Here is a 22,584-nt window from a genome sequence, read left to right as displayed (position 1 = left end):
TAGGGTGGAGGACCTGTTTGGGGATTATCGAGCACTAGGAAGGAAATTGAAGTTCAGGTCCTCAAGGGCCATAATCTCCGGATTACTGCCCGAGCCATGTGCCAATTGGCATAGGGATAAGAAAATTAGGGAAGTAAACACGTGGCTAAGGGATTGGTGTGGGAAAGGGGGATTCCACTTCATGGGGCATTGGCATCAGTTTTGGAACCGGGGGGGGGGGGGGGGGGATCTGTACCGTTGGGACAGTCTCCACCTGAACCGATCTGGTACCAACATTCCAGCGAAGAGGATAAATAGGGTGGTCAGTAGGATTTTAAACTTCTGAGTTGGGGGGAAGGGAAAGTGAAAGCGACAGGGAGTATGGAGTTAAATGAAAAGATAAGCGACAGGATAGCATGTGCAGGCAGATTTAAACTTGAGACAGACTGGGAATGCAGCAAAAAGGAAGGATAACTTAGGACATCTTATGACTTCCAATATCTCTAATGATAAAGTTAGCATTAAGGCACTTTACCTGAATGCTTGTAGCATTCGTAACAAAGCAGATGAACTAATGGCACAGATCATCATGAATGATTATGATGTGGTAGGCATCACAGATGTGGTTACAGGGGGGTCAGGACTGGCAGTTAAACATCCAAGGGTTTTCAACTTATCGAAAAGACAGGGAGATGGGCAGAGGGGGCGGGATTGCCTTGTTAGTTAAGAACAAAATTAAATCTATGGCACTGAATGACATAGCGTCGGATGATGTGGAGTCTGTGGGGGTGGAATTGAGGGACCACAAAGGCAAAAAAAACCATAGTGGGAGTTAATGTACAGACCTCCTAACAGTGGTCAGGGCCAGGGGCGCAACATGTACCAGGAAATAGAGAAATGTCAGAAAGGCAAGGTCACGGTGATCATGGGAGACTTCAATATGCAGGTGGACTGGGTAAATAATGTTGCCAGTGGATCCAAAGAAAGGGAATTCATGGAATGCTTACAGGATGGCTTTTTGGAACAGCTTGTCATGGAGCCCACAAGGGAGCAGGCTATTCTGGACTTAGTGCTATGAAATGAACCAGACTTTATAAAAAAATCTTAAAGAAAGGGAACACTTACGAAGCAGCGGTCATAATATGGTAGAGTTCAGTCTGCAGTTTGAAAGAGAGAAGGCAAAATCGGATGTAATGGTGTTACAGTTAAATAAAGGTAATTATGAGGGCATGAGAGAGCTGACGAAAATAGACTGGAAGCAGAGCCTAGCAGGGAAGACAGTAGAGCAAAAATGGCAGGAGTTTGTGCGTAAAATTGAGGACACTGTACAGAGGTTCATCCCCAAGAGGAGAAAGATTATCCGGGGAGGGATTAGACAGCCATGGCTGACAAAGGAAGTCAGGAAATGTATCAAAGAAAAAGAGAGATCCTATAAAGTGGCCAAGAGCACTGGGAAATCAGAAGATTGGGAAGGCTACAAAAACAAACAGAGGATAACAAAGAGAGAAATAAGGAAGGAGAGGATCAAATATGAAGGTAGGCTAGCCAGCAATATTAGAAACAATAGTAAAAGTTTCTTTCAATACATAAGAAACAAACGACAGGCAAAAGTAGACATTGGGCCACTTCAAACTGATGCTGGAAGCCTAGTGATGGGAGATAAGGAAATAGCATGGGAAATTAATAAGTACTTTGCATCAGTCTTCACAGTGAAAGACATGAGTAATATCCCAACAATTAAAGGGAGTCAGGGGGCTGAGTTGAGTATGGTTGCCATTACAAAAGAGAAAGTGCGAGAAAAGCTAAAAGATCTTAAGATTGATAAATCTCCTGGCCCCGATGGGCTACATCCTAGAGTTCTGAGGAAATAGCGGAGGCATTGGTTGAGATCTTTCAAAAGTCACTGGAGTCAGGGAAAGTCCTGAATGATTGGAAGATTGCTGTTGTAACCCCCTTGTTCAAGAAAGGATCAAGACAAAAGATGGAAAATTATAGGCCAATTAGCCTAACTTCGGTTGTTGGTAAAATTCTAGAATCCATCATTAAGGATGAGGTTTCTAAATTCTTGGAAGAACAGGGTCGGATTAGAACAAGTCAACATGGATTTAGTAAGGGGACGTCGTGCCTGATAAACCTGTTGGAATTCTTTGAAGAGGTGACAAGTAGGTTAGACCGGGGAAACCCAGTGGATATGGTCTACCTGGACTTCCAAAAGGCCTTTGATAAGGTGCCACACGGGAGGCTGCTGAGCAAGGTGAGGGACCATTGTGTTCGAGGTGAGCTACTGGTATGGATTGAGGATTGGCTGTCTGACAGAAGGCAGAGAGTTGGGATAAAAGATTCTTTTTCGGAATGGCAGCCGGTGACAAGCAGTGTCCCGCAGGGTTCAGTGTTGGGGCCGCAGCTATTCACATTATATATTAATGATCTGGATGAAGGGACTGAGGGCATTCTAGCGAAGTTTGCCGATGATACAAAGTTAGGTGGACAGGCAGGTAGTACTGAGGAAGTGGGGAGGCTGCAGAAGGATCTAGACAGTTTGGAAGAGTGGTCCTGGAAATGGCTGATGGAATTCAATGTGAGCAAATGCGAGGTCTTGCACTTTGGAAAAAAGAATACAAGCATGGACTACTTTCTAAACGGTGAGAAAATTCGTAAAGCCAAAGTATAGAGGGATCTGGGAGTGCTAGTTGAAGATTCTCTAAAGGTAAACATGCAGGTTGAGTCCGTGATTAAGAAAGCGAATGCAATGTTGTCAATTATCTCAAGAGGGTTTGAATATAAAAGCACTGTTGTGCTACTGAGACTTTATAAAGCTCTGGTTCGGCCCCAATTGGAGTACTGTGTCCAGTTTTGGTCCCCACACCTCAGGAAGGACATACTGGCACTGGAGCGTGTCCAGCAGAGATTCACACGGATGATCCCTGGAATGGTAGGTCTAACATATGAGGGACGGCTGAGGATCCGGGGGATTGTATTCATTGGAGTTTAGAAGATTAAGGGGAGATCTAATAGAAACTTACAAGATAATACATGGCTTGGAGAGGGTGGACACTAGGAAACCGTTTCCTTTAGGCGAGGAGACTAGGACCCGTGGACACAGTCTTAGAATTAGAGGGGGTAAATTCAGAACAGAAATGCGGAGACATTTCTTCAGCCAAAGAGTGGTGGGCCTGTGGAATTCATTGCCGCAGAGTGCAGTGGAGGCTGGGACGCTAAATGTCTTCAAGGCAGAAATTGATAAATTCTTGATGTCACAAGGAATTAAGGGCTACGGGGAGAATGCGGGTAAGTGGAGTTGAATGGCGGAGTGGACTCGATGGGCCGATTGGCCTTACTTCCGCTCCTATGTCTTATGGTCTTAAACTGTTTCTCTATCAAGATCCGTTCTTTTTATAGAAGGGAAATCAGGGCAAGGAAAACTTGAATAGCAGTTTCCTTTTCTCCTCTATTTTGGTTTCAAACATTTTATATCAAACTAACATTATATAGAATCAGTATTGAGTATCTAAAAAGCTACAAAATATGACAATGGTTCTGAAGATTGCTTATTTATGGAATCATACAAGTAGAGTAAGAAGTTGATTTTCATGCAACGTTACAAACACGTCAGGCAGAAGCATTAATATGGATCATTGAAAGGGTAATAGGGATGTTGCGCATCTCTGTGTACAAATTCATTGCCAACCTGCATTAACAAGGAGAAAAAGGTATTAGTTCAAGAAATATGACATTACTATGCACACAATCCACACACCTAATTATTAACTAAATGTTTAATAATTTGTTGCATTTTAGTATTGAACACAAGATTTAAGAGAGTGACTTCAACACTGTACCAGGGCTAAAAATGAATCAAATAGTAGTTTAAGTGACTTGAGGGAGAACCTCATAACTCATGACAGATAATTTTCAAACAGTCTCCAAAGAAATCCAATGCACTACCAATATTGAAAACATGATCAGAGTAGATGCTGCTACTACTCAAATTTAAACTATGATCCGTTAAAGTTCATGTATGGAAGTGATTTTAGAATTCAGATTTATTGCTATGTAAACAAATGCTACATACAAAGCCACTTGAGATGCAAAGATAAAATAGTTTAAAATGTTTCCCTATTTTACAGGGGAAGGTGGAGCAATTTAATATTCTGGATGCAAGTGGGAATATAAATTTGAATACATAATTAGTTCTGGCTCCATAGTACTCGATGGAAATCGATATTGCAGTCTCAGCTTTGACTGAAATTCAACTGCTTTCATCTATGCGTTATATAGGTCTCATTTGGGAGAGACAGGATTTTATGCAAGGGTATGGCAAGACTTTCTACACTTACTTGAATTTTTGGCACAATGTAACGCCAGTTTCTGTTGAGAGTTCCAATTCTTTTCATCTCATCTTCAGTCAAGCTGAAATCAAACACCTAGAAGAGAATAACAATTACAAGATTAAGTGGAAAGAAAATAATTTTATTAACTGCGAACCAAGGTGGCAAAAACATGACAAAAAAGGACAATAAGTTTGAGGAAAAAAAGAAAGTGTGGGTAGTACAGAGAAATAATGGTATGCAGTTCAAAAGTCCTTGATTTGGGGAGATATAAACCCAATGATATTATTGTTGCATTGCTATTCCAGGAACTCAGCTAATGTTCTGGAAACCCAGGTTGAATCCGATCACCAGATGATTGAATTCAAATTCAATAATCTACCTGCATTAACAAAGAGGAATACTGAATAACCACTGCTGGTTATTGGAAAAATTCAACTGGTTAACAAATGTTCTTCAGGGAAGGAAATCTGCCACCCATAACTGATCTGACCACACATCACTCCTGACCTTCAGGCAACTGTCTGTGTGGAGTTTGTACATTCTCCCTGTGTCAGCGTGGGTTTCTTCCAGGTGCTCCGGTTTCCTCCCTCAGTCCAAAAACGTGCAGGTTAGGTGAATTGGTCATGCTAAATTGCCCGTAGTGTTAGGTGAAGGGGTAAATGTAGGGGAATGGGTCTGGGTGGGTTGCTCTTCGGAGGGTCAGTGTGGACGTTTGGCCGAAGGGCCTGTTTCCACACTAAGTAGTCTAAATCAACGTGGCTGACTCTTAAATCTGAGTGGCTTACCAAGCAGTTAACAATCGCTTCGACAGCACATGGACTACAGCAATTCAAGACGACAGCTTATCATCTCAAGAGCAACCAAGGAGAGGCAATAAATGCTGATGGAGCCAGTAATGTCCACGTCCCATGAGTGATTACAAAAAATGCTAAATTTTTGAATGCATGATGGCAGTTAAATTGTTGACCAGTATCCTCAGCAGTGCCAACATTCATAAATATCAAGAGTTTTTAGCAAATAGTTATTTTCTCAATGTGCTTTTTCACCTGGTGATGTTTGACCTGGTGGAATGTGTATAAGAGACAGAGGCAGAATCGGAGAGACTGGATAGTACACAGATAATCTGTCTCCAATATATGAAATCATACAGTCTGAATTAAAAAGCAGGAAATGAAAATTTCTTGACACGGTTTTAATTGTCTTGATTTATCTTTTTTAAAATAAAAAGCTAATTTTAGTACAGTGTCCTTTCAAAAATTATTTTAGTCCATGAAAGCTTTGGGTAAAATAGTCAGGTGATGGAATTTTAATTATAACATGTTTTACACTTTAATCACTTTCCTAATAACTTTGATAATAGCTTATTACTTAGTCATTTTGTCCACATACGTTAGAGTCAGAGATATACAACATAGAAACAGACCCTTCATTCGAACTCAACCATGCTGACCAGATATCTTAAATTAATCTAGTATTATTTGCCAGCATTTGGCCCATGTCCTTCTAAACGCTTCCTATTCATATTCCCATCCAGACACCTTTTAAATGTTATTAGTTGTACAAGCCTCAACCACTTCCTCTGACAGCTCATCCCAAACATGCACCACCCTCTGCATGAAAAAGTTGTACCTTAGGTCCCATTTAAATCTTCTCCTTCTCATTTTAAATCTATGCCCTCTAGTTCTGAACTCACCCACCCCAGGGAAAAGACCTTCTCCTCTATTTCCCCTCACCATGCCCCTCATTATTTCATAAACCTCTATAACCCCTCAGTCTCCAACTCTCCAAGGAAAAGGGACTTTGCATTTACTGGCTGAAAACCATTGACTGGATTTTTAGAAGCCTGGGACAACATTTGTAGCTGCAGTTTTGAAGGTAGCCAAATATCTGCAACACCACACAATATGACCTTTACCACCATCAATTGGCACCAACTGGTCTAGAAAGCCCAGAGACAATTACCCTGAATGACTATCAAAAACTTTGGTTGAGAAAGGAATTTATCCCAGCCATAATCCAAACAAGTCAAAACCACCTATCCAGATGTACGAACCATGACCGTACTTAGATCATTGGTCACTTGAATGGAGCAGATCATATTTTAAGTCAATTATGAAACAGAAGAATGTAGAACACACTCATGAACATCATTGTGCCTCAAGCTCTGATCCCCGTGGTTCTCCATTATTTACAGACTGCCACGCGTGAAATTCCCCTTTATCCCAACTGTCTGTCTTCAACTAGTAAGCCAAACCTCTAACCATACTATATAGTATTTCCAACAATTCTTTTCTTGTTAAAAGTACGCTAACACATGTAATCCAACTATATTACAGCCAAGGTCCCCGTTTATCTATCTTGCTTGTTACTTGTATAGAAATAAACTTACATATTTGTCAAGCAGGATTTCTTTAGGAAACCATGCTAACTGTATGATAACACCAATGTAAGTATTGGGACCAATGGGAGGGAAACTGTAAATACAGGTCATTCTGCAATAATGTACGTTTCGTCAACATGAATTGGCAACATGATTGACAAATAGGGACACGATTTCTAAAGCGAGACTTTTAAAATGTGTGTTGGCTATAGTGTTGGCAATGCAATCGCATTAAGTGCTATTTTTATTGTGCAATTTTACACAAGAACTACCTGTAGCTCAAAATCTGATAATCAAGTATAATAATTCTGTATCCAGTTCTGGTAGTAAAGAAATAGACATGTACACATTGTTGACAGTGCTGAGAAAAGTCATTCAACTAATACGCAGATTTGGGTTAATGAAAAATTGGTTACATTTCATTCAGTAACACGTGGATAAACTGTGGAAATCATTATTAAAAGGGGCGTGGATATTAATTCGGGTATGCAGTGGTCCTATTGCAGGTGGAATGGCTTTTGTCATTCTTACCTGCCCTTTCATCACAAGATCATTAAATGGAGAACCACTGCATGTATAACAAACACAATCTTTGTTTCTACAACTAACAGAAATAGAGTTAATCTTAACATTCATAAAACAGCCACGTTACCTGTAGATTTTGGGCAATTCGTGCTGGATTGACACTCTTGGGAATGGCTACCACTCCACGTTGTACCTGCCATCTGCAGAGGAAAGGCATCTAATGAGGTTACATGAAAAGATTATGGAAAGCTTAAGATTAAAAAAATTCAATATATTAATTCTAACTCATTGATCAATGGCGATGAGCCCTCACAGGACTGTATCATTGCCATATGAAAAACTTTCACAATTTAACATATCAGAACAGAAGAGAATCATTGTTTTTATTTAAGATATGGTCACAAATGGCAAAGTACTGGAAAAAATTCAGTAATCCTAGCAGAATCTCTGGAAAGAGAAAGAAAGAGTTAGCATTTTGTGTTCCTATAATTCTTGAAGATTCATTATCAGATTCAAAAATTTAACTTTCTTTCTCCACAAATGCCATCAGACCTGCTGAGCTTTTACAGCAATTTGAGAGTGATAGTGAGACTGCGAGCAAGAGAGCCATCATGGAACACAAATTGTATCACTCAGGTGTTTACAATTGCAAGGACTATACCCAGTGGCTGAGGGAATGGAAGGAAGCCCGGTTAACAACATTACCTACAATTGCCAGGCAAAGCAGAAACTTTTCTCAAATGGGTTAAAGTGCATGGCATTAATAGCCATTAAGAGTCCTGTCCAATACTTTCAACTGTGGCAGTCATATCTAGACTATATATTACAATGTATTTTTCTGACAGACCACAAAAAGCTAGTTTGAAAACTCAACTGACTATAGTTAATTCTCCTTTGGGATTATTTTGATTGAACTGTTTTAATCCTCATCGCGTATACATTAATATTCTGCGGTGATGGTGGTGCAGGTAGGTTTATGGGGTAAAACCCGCTCCGTCCTCTGACCGTATTGATCTTTGTCATTCTCAGTGTCCTCATGAAACCCAAGATATTTAGTTCAAGGTGTTATCACGCAATCCAGTTTTCTGCTTACCTACACTACGCTTTCCCTCTCGCTTTCCTTCTGACATCATCTTTCATAAACTACCGCTTCTTAACAAATTTCAAGTATTTCAACCTAAGTTCGTCCACCACTAATAAATATGTTACCGACTCCGACCTGAAGCAAATACTCATTTGGTTGTACATTTGTCGATCCTTTTCACCCTAAGCATCCTGCAAAAGCACCAAAGTTCAAAAGAACTGATCATTTCCTTGTTTATAATTTAGACCCTTGAGACATAGAAGCAGAATTAGGCCATTCAGCCCATCAAATCTGTTCTGCTATTTAACCTTGGCTGATGTTTCTCAAATACAATCTCTTACCTTCTCCCTGAAACCCTTGATTGTCTTACCAATCAAGAACCTGTCTTAAACCTATCTTTAATGACTTGGCCTCCACAGCCCTCTGCAGCAATGAGGTTCACAGATTAACAATCCTCTGACTCAAGAAATTCCATCTCATCTCAATTCTTCATACTGAGGCTGTCCCCTTAGGTCTTAACCTCTCCTACTAATCGAAACATCATCTTCATATCTACTCTATTCCAGGCCTCTCAGTATCCTGTAAGTTTCAAATGAATCAAACACTCTTCTAAATTCCATGAGTATTGATCTAGAGTCCTCTACCACATGTCATACAACATGACCCTCATCCTAAGGATCATTCTTGTAAACCTCCTTTGGAGGTCAGCACATCTTTCCTGAGATATTGACCCAAAACTACTCAATATTCAATATGCTGTCTGACCTGAGCCTTATACAGGTTCGACAGTACATTTCTACTCTGAATTCTAGTTCACTTGAACTTAATGTTAACATTACAGTTGCCTTCCTAACTGCCAAATTAATCTGCATGTTAACCTGAACTAGGACTCCCAAATCCCTTTGTATTTTAAAACATTCCCCCATTTAGAAATAGTCTATGTCTCTATTTTTTCTGCCAACATGTATAACCTGATCTTGTATTCCATATGCCACTTTTGTCCAATCACCCCTATACGCACCACCCTCTGCATGAAAAAGTTACCCATCAGCTCCTTTTTACATCTTTCCTCTCTCCCCTTGGCTAATCACCCTATCCATGCCCCTCACTACATTACAAATCTCTAAGTCCCAGTCTATTCAGTTTTTCCCTATAACTTAAATCTTTGTGTAAAGATTTGTAGCTCAGGTGCTGGTTGTCATGGTTGTGGCTACATTCGACTGGGACAACACAATGATCATTGGACAGCCAGAAAATTAATGGAAGCATGGCACTCAGCCACAGACTCCACCAACAAGCACATTGACCTCGACCCAATACGTCAGCCACTATAATGAACAACCAGAACTGAAAGCAGCAGAAACAGAACCAAATAAATTCCAGAAGGCACTGTACAGCAGGGCTTCACAGGAAGTTTTAAAGCACTGAAGATTTAACCTGGACAGGAGACAAATCATCTGTAAATCAGCTTGGCAAACATATTCATAACTCAAATCCTCCAATCCCTACAACATCCTTGTAAATCTTCTCTGGACTCTCTCAAGTGTAACAACATCTTTCTTATAGGATGAGAATTGAATGCAATATTCTAAAAGTGGCCTATACAGCTGCAACATGACCTCTTAACTCCTTTTTACAATGTTCTGACTAATGAAGCCAAGCGTGCCAAACAACTACCCAGTTTATCTGTGAACTATGCATCTTGCACCCCCACGTCTGTTTGGCAACACACCCCAGGGCCCTGCCCTGACTTGCCTTACCAAAATGCAGCACCTCACATTTAACTAAATTAAACTCCATCTGCCACTCCTCGGCCTATTGGCCCATCTGATCAAGGTCCTCATTGTACTCTGCAGTAATTGCCTTCACTATCCACTACACCTATTTTGGGGTCATCTGCAAACTCACTAACTGTACTCATTCACATTCAAATGTTTAAATAATGACAGAAAGTAGTAGACTCTGCACGGATCCTTGTGGCACACCACTGGTCACAGGCCTCCAGTCTGAAAAAGGAACCCTCTACCACCACCTACTGTCTCCTACCTTCAAGCCAAGTTTGCCAATTGGCTAGGTCCCCCGGATCCCATGTGATCTGACTGTACTAAGCAGTCTACCACGAGAACTTTGTTGAACGCTTGTTCTTTGTTTCCCCATTAGTACTGCTCCAGCCTCATTTTCGAATGAGGAAATGTCCACTCTTGGCGCTCTCACTTTTTAAAATATTGAAACAAATTTGTGCAAATCTTCTTTCATATTACTAGCCAACTTACTCGTATTTCATCTGCTGCTTATTTCTTTAGTAGCTTTTTTAAAAGCTCTATCTAATACCTTAAATGGCAATAGAAAATAGCATGATTCAAGGAACTTAAGCTTAGTTCTTTTACCAATAGATTTATCTTTCCAAGTATTCGTTGATACAGTCCTTGCTTGTACCTGAGCATAACTTGAGCAGGGGATTTCCCATGTTTTTCAGCTATAGCTTTAATGTTGGTATCTTCAAGTAACACTGGTTCATCTGGTACTTTCCACAACCGATCAGAGGAACCAAGAGGACTGTATGCTGTCACCACTAATCCATGTTTCTGGCAATGTCCAATCAGCTCATTCTGGGCAAGATATGGATGGCATTCAATCTAATAATACAAAATAAAATGTATTTTAAGTCATGCATCACCAGGATCTATGTGTAATTGCTAGATCTAAAAACCTTAGTTTAGGTGCACAGTAAGTTGCAGGAAAACTATTTACAGTGGATATGATATTTACAGCAACTATTTATAACTTCGATTAATACAAGAGACATTGTTAGAGACTAATGAAGGCTACGTAGATAGCAGGTCTAATTCCTTCAAGATCCTAAACTGATTTCCCTCCTCCCCAAATCTATGTAATATCATAACAGGTGAGGTTTTAGATACATATCAGTATTAAACCACAAACATATATCCAACTTCCCAAGTTTCCTCCCTATTATTATTATTAACTGCTTTGCCCCATCTAGGATCAGTGAATTCACATATTCAAGTAGTCTAACTGAAGTGCTTAATACTGCTCATTAGATATTAGATTATTTGAGAGAACCCACAGCGTTGCTGAATTTTGCAATCTGAACTCTTTTTGCCATTGACAGCAATGGAAAACATTTCTATTAATCCAGTATAGTCACATGTTTTTCAAGAAATGTTTATTTTGCCAATGAATTTGGACTTGTTTAGTTTCCGCTATGCACTTATTAAGCCCTGCAAAATCTTTTTACTGGCCATTCCTTGATTTGGACTAATCCTCCTGTCACTTCATTATCAAGGTCAAAACAAACAAACAATCATGCTCGAGTGAGAATTCTTGATTGCTATATTATGCATAAACTCTATACTATCTGATAGTATTGCAGAGTTGCTTGTAGCATACCTTCGTCTTCAGTGCTGTTCCTCCTGGACTACATTAATGCTGTCAGCTGAAGATGGTATTTGATTAACCACAACACACTGATTATATAGTGACACTTACTCCCGTATCAAGCTTAAAAAATGAGATGCCAATTGACAAATATATGCAATCCTCAATTAATGCATTAATTCAGTTTCTGAAAACCACTGCATTAAGCAAAACACATTAAAGTTGATCTTCCTCTGCAGCTGTAACACTATAGGCTGCATTCTGTTCTATTATCCGGATGTGCTTACATAAGGTATGGTTTGCCTGGATAGCATGCAAAACAAAAAGATTCATTATAATCTCCGAACATGTGACAAAAATTTGATTTGATTTATTCAAGTTATTTGAATCATATTCCCACAGAAGCGCATAAATATGCACTTGTACCTGGGTTTGCAGCAGTGACCATGATCATTAGTAGCGAGTGTTGATTTTACTGATTTATTAGTTTCTCATGTCACTTTTTAGGGATTTTGTATCTTAATAAATAAATACCTCAACCAGAAACCATGGATGAACTAGGAGATCTACTGTTTGGTAAAGTCCAGGTCTGAGGCGTACAAGTCAAATAACCCTGACCTATACAGAAAATCCAGGTATGATCTTTGAGGGTCATCAAATATGCCACGAGATAATACCAAGCTAAGCTTGAGATACAGACCAAGCAGATGGGTATCCGTTATTTGTGGCAAGGCTTCACACAACATATTGGACTACGAAGCAAAGTCAAACAGAATCGTGACAACAGTATATCTTTACCCAACAAGCTCAATGCTTGCTTTGAACAGAAGGTCAGTGAAATGATATCACCTATCTCAACAGCATCGGATGCACGTGTACTGATGGTCACCACTGCAGACATTAGATTTGCTTTTTTGAGAATGAACAGACAGCGACTGGCCCAGACAGAGTGCCTGGCTGTGCAATCAGATCCTATGTGAACCAGATGGAGAGTGTATTTGCAAACATCTTTAACCTCTTCTTAATAGGATTTGAAGTCCCCACCTGCTTCAAGGCCACTATCATCCCGATGCCAAAGACAGATCATGCAGCGTGCCTCAAATGCCTAGCAGCTGACTTCCATAATTAGAAGGTTAATCATGGCTGACATCAACTCCAGCGGACTAAATTGACTTGATCCTTTGCAATGCTCTTACTGACAACAGGGTCATAACAGACACCATCTCCCTTGTCCTACACTCATCCCTGGAACATCTGGAAAAACAAGGGTAACTACATCAGGCACCCACATATTGACTACAGTTCTGCCTTCAACACCATAATTCCAATAAAACCTGATTTCTAAACTCGGAGACCCAGGTCTCTGCTCTCCACTCTAACTGGATACTCAACTTCCTGACCTATGTTCTACAATGAGTAAGAATAGGCAACATCATCTCCTCCTCCATAACCCTCAACACCATTGTCTGACAAGGCAGTGTACTCAGTGTCCCCAACATACCCCTTATACACTCAGCTGTTTGGCCAAATTCTGCCCCAACTCCATTTATAAATTTACTGCCACCATTGTAGGTTGGATCTCAAAAATGAGGAGACAGAAAACAGGCAAGAAATTGTATGCTGAGTGGCATGGGTGAAGGCAACAATTTCTCTGGCAATGTCAGCAAAATGAAGGAGCTGGTCAGGAAGAGGAGTGGAGGGCATGCCCCTGTCAGCATCAATGGTAGGGATAATGATGATGGACAGCATCATGTTCCTGCGAGTGATGATTACCTGGTCCACCCATATTGACATAGTGGCCAAGGAAGCACAAGTACTTCCTCAGGAGGCTCAGGATATTTGGTATATCTCAGACTCTTATTAACTTTTATAGATGCACCATAGAAAGCATCCTATCTGGGTGCATCACAGTGTGGAATGGCAACTGCTCTTCTCAAGACCGCCAAGAAACTATAGAGCCATGAACATAGCTCAGTCCATTATGCAAACTAACCTTCCATCCATTGATTCTATCTATACTTCCACGGCCTCGGGAAAGCAAACAACATAATCAAAGACCCCTCCCACCCCAGTTGCACACTCTTCCATCAGGCAGAAGATATAAAAGTTTGAATATGCTTACAAACAGTTTCAAGAACAGCTTCTCCTCGGGCTGCTTTCAGACTTCTGAATGGACCTCTCAAATGTTATTTGGGATCATTCTCTGCACTTTTCTGGGGCAGCATTCTGTACTCTGGTCTGCTACCTCGATGGGTTTTGAATGGTACGATCTGTCTGTATGGCATGCAAAATATCACTCTCTCCTGTATATGTGACAACAATTAAATCAAAAGAGGATTTCGATCTGTGAAAAGTCTATCTTATTCTTAGGTTTAATCTGTTTTGCTTTCAGAGTTCTGCTTCACTCATTATCTGAGCAGCTTTTCTAGAGTCTCACCTTTTTGACCATATAAATCTAAGATTAATTATGAGTTTAAAACTAACAGTCACATTTTCCACTAATCTGTGGAGATCTTGAATGAAATGATATGGATTTTCCTGAAGGAACTCTTCTATTAAATCTTGCTTTTTCCAGAATTTTATTTGCTTGGAGATGAATTATGAAAGGCTTTCAGTACATAGTCACAGAGACGTACAGCACAGAAGCAGATGCTTTGGTCCAACTTGTCCATGCCAACCAGATATCCTAACTTAATCAACATTTGGCCCATATCACTCCAAACCCTTCCTATTCAGGTGCCTTTTTAAATGTTATATTTGTACCAGCCTCCAACACTTTCTCTGGCAGCTCATTGCATACATGCACCATCCTTTGCATAAAAACATTGCCCCTTGGGTCCCTTTTAAATCTCTCCCCTCAAACCAATGCCCTCTAGTTGTGGACTTCATCCCCCCCACAAACCATGGAAAAGACCTTATCTATTTACCCTACCCATAATGATCTTATAAATCTCCATAAAAAAATCACCCCTCAGCCTCTGACACCCCAAGCAAAATAACACTAGTCTATTCAGTTTCTCTCTATAGCTCAAACCTTCCAACCCTGGCAACATTGTTGTAAATCTTTCAAGTTTCACAGCATCCTTCCTATAGCAGGGAGACCAGCATCTCACACACAAATCCAAAAGTAGCCTAACCAATGCCCCGAACAACCACAACATAACCTCCCAATTCCTACACTCAATACACTGACCAATAAAAGCAAGTATACCAAATGCTGCCTTCTCTATGCTGTCTACCTAAAACTTCACTTTCAAGGAACAATGAACCTGCATGCCAAGGTCTCTTTTTTCAGCAACACACCCCAGATCCTTACCATTACGTGTACAAGTCCTGCCCCGATTTACCTTTCCAAAATGCAGCACCTCACATTTAGCTAAAACTAAATTCAATCTGACACGCCTATCTATTGGCTCATCTGATCAAGATTCCATTGTACTCTGAGATAGTCTTCTTTCCTGTCCACTACACCACTTAATTTGGTATCATCTGCAAACCTATACTAACCGTATCTCTTATGTTCACATCCAAAAGAAGAAAAACAGTGCACCCAACACTGATCCTTGTTCTATCTTCAAGCCAGTTGTGGATCCAAATGGCTAGTTCTCCCTGTATTCCATGTGGTCAAACCTTGCTAACCAGTCTATCATGAGGAACCTTGTTGAACGCCTTACTAAAATCCATATAGATCACATCCACCACTCTTGGACTCATTAATCCTCTTACTTTTTCAAAAAACTCAATCAAGTTTGTGAGACACGATTTCCCACACACAAAGTCATATTGAATATCCCTAATCAGTATGTGCCTTTCCAAAAACATGTAAATCCTGTCTATAGTTCCTTAGCTTTTCCTTATCACTTTTCTTACGTTAGCTAACTACTAAGTCTTCTGGCACCTCACCTGTGACTATCGATGATATAAATATTCTAAGCAAGGCACCCAGCAGTCACTCCCCAAGCTTCCCACAGAGTTCTAGGGTACACCTGATCAGGTCCTGGGGACTTATCTACCTTCATTGTAAGTTGTCCACCACCACCTCCTCTGTAATATGGACATTCTTCAGGATGTCACTATTTTTTCTCCCCCACGTTTTATGTCTTCCATATCCTTCTCCATAATAAACACGGTCACAAAATACTTGCTTAATATCTCCCCCATCTCCTGCAGTCCCACACTTACGCTGCCTTGCTGATCTTTGAGGGGCCCTTCTCTCCCTAGTTACCCTTCTATCCTTAAATATATTTATATCATCACTTTGGATTCACCTACCCCTATTTGCCAAAGCTATGTCATGTCCCCTTTTTGCCCTCCTGATTTCCCTCTTCAGTATAGCCTTTATACTCTAGGGATTCACTTGATCGCCACTATATATACCTGACATACGCTTCTTTTTATTGACCTAAACCTCAATTTCTGTAGTCATCCTGCGTTCCCTACATCTACCAGCCTTACCCTTCACCATAACAGGAACATACTATCTCTGGACTCTGATTATCGCATTTTTGAAGACTTCCCATTTTCCAGCTGTCCCTTTACCTGCAAACATTCACCTCTAATCAACTTTTGAAAGTTCTTGCCTAATACCGCCAAAAATTGGCCTTCCTCCAATTTAGAACTTCAATTTTTAGATCCAGCCTATTCTTTACTGTCCACTATTTTAAAATTAATAGAATTATGGTCACTGGCTCTAAACTGCTTTCCCACTGACACCTCAGTCATCTGTTCTGCCTTATTTCCCAAGAGGAGGTTAGGTTTTGCACCTTCTCTAGTGAGTATATCCATGTATTGAAACAGAAAATGTTCTTGTACACAAATTCCTCTCCATCTAAACTCTTAACACTATGGCAGTCCCAGTCTAAAATCCCCTACCATAACCACCCTATTATTCTTACATATAACAGAAATCTCCTTACAAATTTGTTTCTTAATTTCCCGCTGACTATTTGGAGGTCTATACTATAATCCAAATAAAGGTGGTCATCCCTTTCTTATTTCAATTCCACCCAAATAACTTCCCTGGATGTATTCCCAGAAATATCCTCCCTAAGTACAGCCATAGTTATGTCTAATCAAAAGTACCACTCCCCACTACTCTCGTCACCCCACCCCCTCCTTCCTATAGCATCTATACCCTACAATAGTAAGCTGCCAGTCCTGTCCATCCCTGAGCCACAATTTTGTAATTGCTATGATAGTCCAGTCCGTTTCCAACTATGCAGAGTTCATCTACCTGACCCATTCGGCCTCTTGCACTGACATAAATGTACTTTAAAATCAGTCCTACCTCATTCTCAGCTTTGTTTCTGCCTGCCCCAACTGTTTGACTTGCTCATTTCCCCAAATTACCATTCTCAGACTGATCTCGTTCCTCACTATCTCCTCAGGACCATCTCCCCTTGAGAATATTCTGCATTCTCTCAGATATCCTTGATCCTGGCATCAGGGAGGCAACACACCATTCTGATATCTCACAGTCGACTGCAGAAATGTCTGTGCCTCTGACTAGAGTCGCCTATCACAATTGATTGCTACGAACTTGACATACTGTTCGTTGAGCTGGGAATTCAAGTTGCAGACGTTTCGTCCCCTGTCTAGGTGACATCCTCAGTGCTTGGGAGCCTCCTGTGAAGCACTTTTTGATGTTTCCTCTGGCATTTATAGCGATTTGTATCTGCCACTTCCGGTTGTCAGTTCCAGCTGTCCGCTGCAGTGGCTGGTTTATTGTGTCCAGGTCGATGTGCTTATTGATTGAATCTGTGGGTGAATGCCATGCCTCTAGGAATTCCCCGGCTGTTCTCTGTTTGGCTTGTCCTATAATAGTAGCGTTGTCCCTTTAGAACTCATGCTGCTTGTCATCAGTGTGTGGCTACTAAGGGTAGCTGGTCGTGTCGTTTCGAGGCTAGTTCGTGTTCATGGATGCGGACCGTTAGCCGTCTTCCTGTTTGTCCTATGTAGTGTTTTGTGCAGTCCTTGCGTGGGACTTTGTACGCTACATTGGTTTTGCTCATGCTGGGTATCGGGTCCTTCGTCCTGATGAGTTGTTGTCTGCGACAGGGGACGAAACGTCTGCAACACAAATTCCCAGCTCGGCGAACAGAACCACAACGAGCATCCGAGCTACAAATCTTCTCACAAACTTTGAACTTGACATACCCCTCGTTACAAGAGAGCCAGTCTCAATACCAGAAACCTGGCTTTCAGTGCGACATCCTAGAGCGAATTATACAATGAATGGAAGAGCCTTGGGAAAAGTTGATGGGCAGAGAGATCTGGGAGTGCAGGTCCATTGTACCCTGAAGGTTACTGCACAGGTGGATAGAGTGGTCAAGGAGGCATATAGTATGCTTGCCTTCATTAGACGGGATATTGAGTATAAGAGCTGGCAAGTCATGTTAAAATTGTACAAGACATTGGTTCGGCCCCATTTAGAATATTGTGTACAGTTCTGGTCGCCACATTAACAAAAGGATGTGGACGCTTTGGACAGGGTACAGAGAAGGTTTACGAGGATGTTGCCTGGCATGGAAGGTGCTAGCTATGAAGAGAGGTTGAGTAGGTTAGGTTTATTTTCACTAGAAAAAAGGAGATTGAGGTTTACAAAATCATGAAGGGTGTAGACAGGGTGGATAGGGACAAGCTTTTTCCCAGGGTGAAGGATTCAATAACCAGAGGTCATGCATTCAGGATGAGAGGTGGAAAGTTTAAGGGGGATACATGCGGCTTCACAGAGGATGGTGGGCATTTGGAACGTGTTGCCAGCAGAGGTGGTAGAGGCAGGGACGGTAGATTCATTTAAGATGTGTCTGGACAGATGCATGATTAGGTGGGGAGCACAGGGATACAAATGCTTAGGAATTGACTGACAGGTTCAGACAGTACATTTGGATCGGCTCAGGCTTGAAGGGCCGAAGGGTCTGTTCCTAGGCTGTAAATTTTCTTTGTTCTTTATTCTCCTGAGAGTCCATCACCTTCTTCATTTTCCAAAACAGCATACTTGTTTGAGATGGGGATTGCCACAGGAGACTCCTGCACGATCAGCCTCCCTTTTCTGGAAGTAACCCACCTACCTGAATCTGCAGTTATCTCCCTTCCTGCAATTGCCATCCATCACACCCCCAGCTCCTGTAAATTCCTTACTGCCTCTAATTGCTGTTCCAACCGATCCATGCGAGCCAATAATATTCGCAACCAAACACTTCCTGCAGACATAATCATCAGTAACAAAAAAAAATCTTTCACATCCGACAGGAAAACTCAATTCTATGCCACCTTTACATCTTAATCTACAGACCCAGGAAATAACAATCTTATTGCTCTAAGAAGTACTGCTCCAGGTTATTACCTATGTTTTATATTTTTAAAGTTTAATCAACAGACTGATCTCAAAACAAATCAAAAAGGAATCCACTCTATTCACTATTGTAGATTAACAAAAAAAAAAATGAGGTTATACTTTAAAAAGCTCTGTGCTGTGAGCTTCCCCATACAGGTTTCTCCAAGGTCAGCTGTAAATTTTGCTGCTTATTTATTTTTTGAGATGAACTCCTTACTACTGAAATATTGTAGCCTCTTTTGCAACTTCGTGAGCTACACTACCAAATATGTACAAAAGTATATTTACTTGTTCACTATGTTCGTTCATGGACACTGGCTGAATGTGGACTCGAGACTATTTCTACAGACCATTTGCACCCGATGTAATCTGTAACTGCCTTCAACTAGCTAAAACTCCAGCTCCAGGAAATTTCAAACAGTCCTGATGTTGTGTGTCCTTTTAAGTCTGAAATGATACATCACTGATGTCTTGTTGAATCTTACTAGGATGTTCTTTTCTTTCGTTTGACTGAATTAGCTATTTGGTAGGTTTGCTGTCACCACCCTTTTTTCTAGTAGGAATCTACAAGACCTGATTGGTCTAGTATCGTAGAGGAAAACCTCTTGGTTATCTCTTAAAACCAGACTCTTGTTGAAAATAAGATGTACTCATACAAACAGAAACAAGACTGGAAAAACACAGATCTGGCGGCATCTATTAACGTTTTGAGTCCAATATGACTTATCTCCAAAATTAAACATTCATGGTTATTACATCCATAGTCAACCAAGTCTCAAAATCTTAACTTTGCTTTTCCCTCCATGCTGCTGCCAGACCTGCTGAGTTTCTCCAGCACTTTCTTTACTTATAGATTGCTAACATCTGCAGTATTTTACTTTTGTTTTATGTAGTTGTTCTATATGACTTCTACATCTATACCTACAAGTTACCTTAATATTATGGACATTTCTGTGGAGACCACCACCATTTATATGGTAGATTTTACTTCTTCAAGAACCTAAATTGTTTCCCTGACCACCTCCATGCTCTCCCTCAGCTCGTAGGACATTTTAGTGGGCGGTGCTTCAGACACTCCTAAACATTAACTCTTTCAGATCATTACACCCTGAACAACAGTATCCATTTTTTGGAAGACTGAAAGATTATATGAAAAACAAATGGAAAATGGAAATCTTGAATAAAACAAAATTAAATCAAGTCAATGATCATTCATTGTCATCACACTATCACCACGTATATTAATGACATGCTGAATTGTTTGCAGTGATTTGAGCTTGATACTATTAAAAAAGACAAAAAATATTTTACCTGCAACACTGCAGGTTTGATAGTAGCTGTTGAAATTATGTCATCTATCTGTCGACTGTTGAAATTTGAGAGTCCAATAGCTTTAACCAAGCCCTTTTTCACTAGGGTCTCCATTGCTTTCCAAGTTTCCTTATAATCAATAAAATCATATCTTATTGTGCCATCAGGATTCTTTGGAAAAGCAATGTCACCTCGTCTGAAAACAGCAAAACATTGTATAAGTAAAATTGCAACACAAATATTGTACAAGGAACAAGCATGGCTGACAAATGTTGAGTCTTATTGGTAATTGGGCTATGTAAATGGATCACGTAACTGTTTTTGTGAAAAGAGTGGTAGTGCGAGTGGTAGTGGAAGAAAAGTATTCTGCCTAGAAGTCAGTGGTGAGTGGTGTTCCACAGGGCTCTGTTCTTGGGCCTCTCCTCTTTGTAATTTTTATTAATGACTTGGATGAGGAGATTGAAGGATGGGTTAGCAAGTTTGCAGATGACACAAAGGTTGGAGATGTCGTTGACAGTATAGAGGACTGCCGTAGGCTGCAGCGTGACATTGACAGGATGCAGAGATGGGCTGAGAGGTGGCAGATGGAGTTCAACCTGGATAAATGCGAAGTGATGCATTTTGGAAGGTCGAACTTGAAAGTCGAGTACAGGATTAAAGACAGGATTCTTGGCAGTGTGGAGGAACAGTGGGATCTTGGTGTGCAGGTACAAAGATCCCTTAAAATTCCCACCCAAGTGGACAGGGTTGTTAAGAAAGCATATGGTGTTTTGGCTTTCATTAACAGGGGATTGAGTTTAAAGAGTAGTGAGATCTTGTTGCAGCTCTATAAAACTTTGGTTAGACTGCACTTGGAATACTGTGTCCAGTTCTGGTCGCCCTATTATAGGAAAGATGTGGATGCTTTGGAGAGGGTTCAGGAGGAGGTTTACCAGGATGCTGCCTGGAATGGAGGGCTTATTTTACAAAGAGAGGTTGACTGAGTTCAGACTTTTTTCATTGGAAAAAAGGAAGGGAGGGGACCTAATTGAGGTGTACAAGATAATAAGAGGCATAGGTAGAGTTGATAGCTAGAGACTTTTTCCCAGGGCAGAAATTGTTAACACGAGGGGTCATAGTTTTAAGCTGTTTGGCGGAAAGTATAGAGGGGATGTCACCATCATCCCAGTGTCATTTACTGTGTCTTGCCTTCCACCCTGTTGCAAGGCTTCCTTTCTGTACTTCCCTCCTCTCCTTCCTTTTCCCTGTAAAGAAAATTGTTCAACACTAATTGTTCTCCTCCATGCTCCCCTATAAAGGTTGAAAGCTTTCTTTTGACTACTTGTGGATGTAGACCACTGTTTTACACAGAGTTGAGAGAGCATGGAATGCGTTGCCAGCAGCAGTTGTGGAAGCGAGGTCATTTGGGATATTTGAGAGACTGCTGGACATGCATATGGTCACAGAAATTTGAGGGTTCGTACATTAGGGTTACCTTACATGTGGATCAATGGTCGGCACAACATCGTGGGCTGAAGGGCCTGTTCTGTGCTGTACTGTTCTATGTTCTATGAAAAGGATTTAGTCAGGACTCAATGTAAAACAGTGGCCTGCATCCACAAGTAGTCAAAAGAAAGCTTTCAACCTTTATAGGGGAGCATGGAGGAGAACAATTAGTGTTGAACAATTTTCTTTACAGGGAAAAGGAAGGAGAGGAGGAAAGTACAGAAAGGAAGCCCTGCAACAGGGTGGAAGGCAAGACACAGTAAATGACACTGGGATGATGGTGCAAGGCTAACAGGATAGGTAAAGAAATAAAGATATATCTTAAAGGAAACATAAATGCTAATAGCAGAATCAATACAAAAAACTTTTGTATGAAAGCAATGTGAGCAGTGGTTAAGGTATGAAATTGTTGAAACAAATCTAAGTATGTAACTGAACAATGGGATGACGCTTGCGCTTCATTAGAACAGTGTAAAGGCTAAAAAAGGACAGAGATTCAAATGGAGGGGAATAGTAAAATGAAAAGTGATTTGCAGCTCAACGGAGGTGGTCCGCAAACAATCATCCCACCGAACTTTGGTCCCCATAATGTGAGGGAATCCACATTATTGTAATGAACACAGGATGATAAAGTTGCAATTTCACCTGGAAGAGGATTTAAAGTCTTTTATGTTGGGAAGGGAGAAGCTAAAAGAACAGATATTGAAGCTCCAGCACCGTGGTAAGGACAGGGGATTTTGGAAGCAACTAAAGC

General features: G+C 40.7%; 1 protein-coding gene across 2 annotated transcripts in view; it reads right to left on the bottom strand.

Moving 5' to 3' along the window:
- Positions 1-361: 361 nt before the first annotated feature.
- akr1a1b (aldo-keto reductase family 1, member A1b (aldehyde reductase)) overlaps positions 362-22,584 on the bottom strand; it is a 38,783-nt gene continuing 16,560 nt past the window's right edge. For both annotated transcript variants that reach the window (XM_043699112.2, XM_043699111.2), the window contains exons 6-10: positions 20,346-20,541; positions 10,736-10,935; positions 7,343-7,415; positions 4,317-4,403; positions 362-3,667 (exon numbers count right to left, since the gene is read on the bottom strand). In XM_043699112.2, coding sequence (XP_043555047.1) covers positions 3,602-3,667; positions 4,317-4,403; positions 7,343-7,415; positions 10,736-10,935; positions 20,346-20,541 — 622 coding nt within the window. In that variant the 3' untranslated portion in view covers positions 362-3,601. The remainder of the gene's footprint in view (positions 3,668-4,316; positions 4,404-7,342; positions 7,416-10,735; positions 10,936-20,345; positions 20,542-22,584) is intronic.

Source organism: Chiloscyllium plagiosum, unplaced genomic scaffold (genome assembly GCF_037043375.1).
Source record: "Chiloscyllium plagiosum isolate Xiang-an unplaced genomic scaffold, Cpla_swu_hap1 HiC_scaffold_9, whole genome shotgun sequence".
Classification (NCBI taxonomy): Eukaryota; Metazoa; Chordata; class Chondrichthyes; order Orectolobiformes; family Hemiscylliidae; genus Chiloscyllium; species Chiloscyllium plagiosum.
This window is presented reverse-complemented; position numbering and strand designations above follow the sequence as displayed.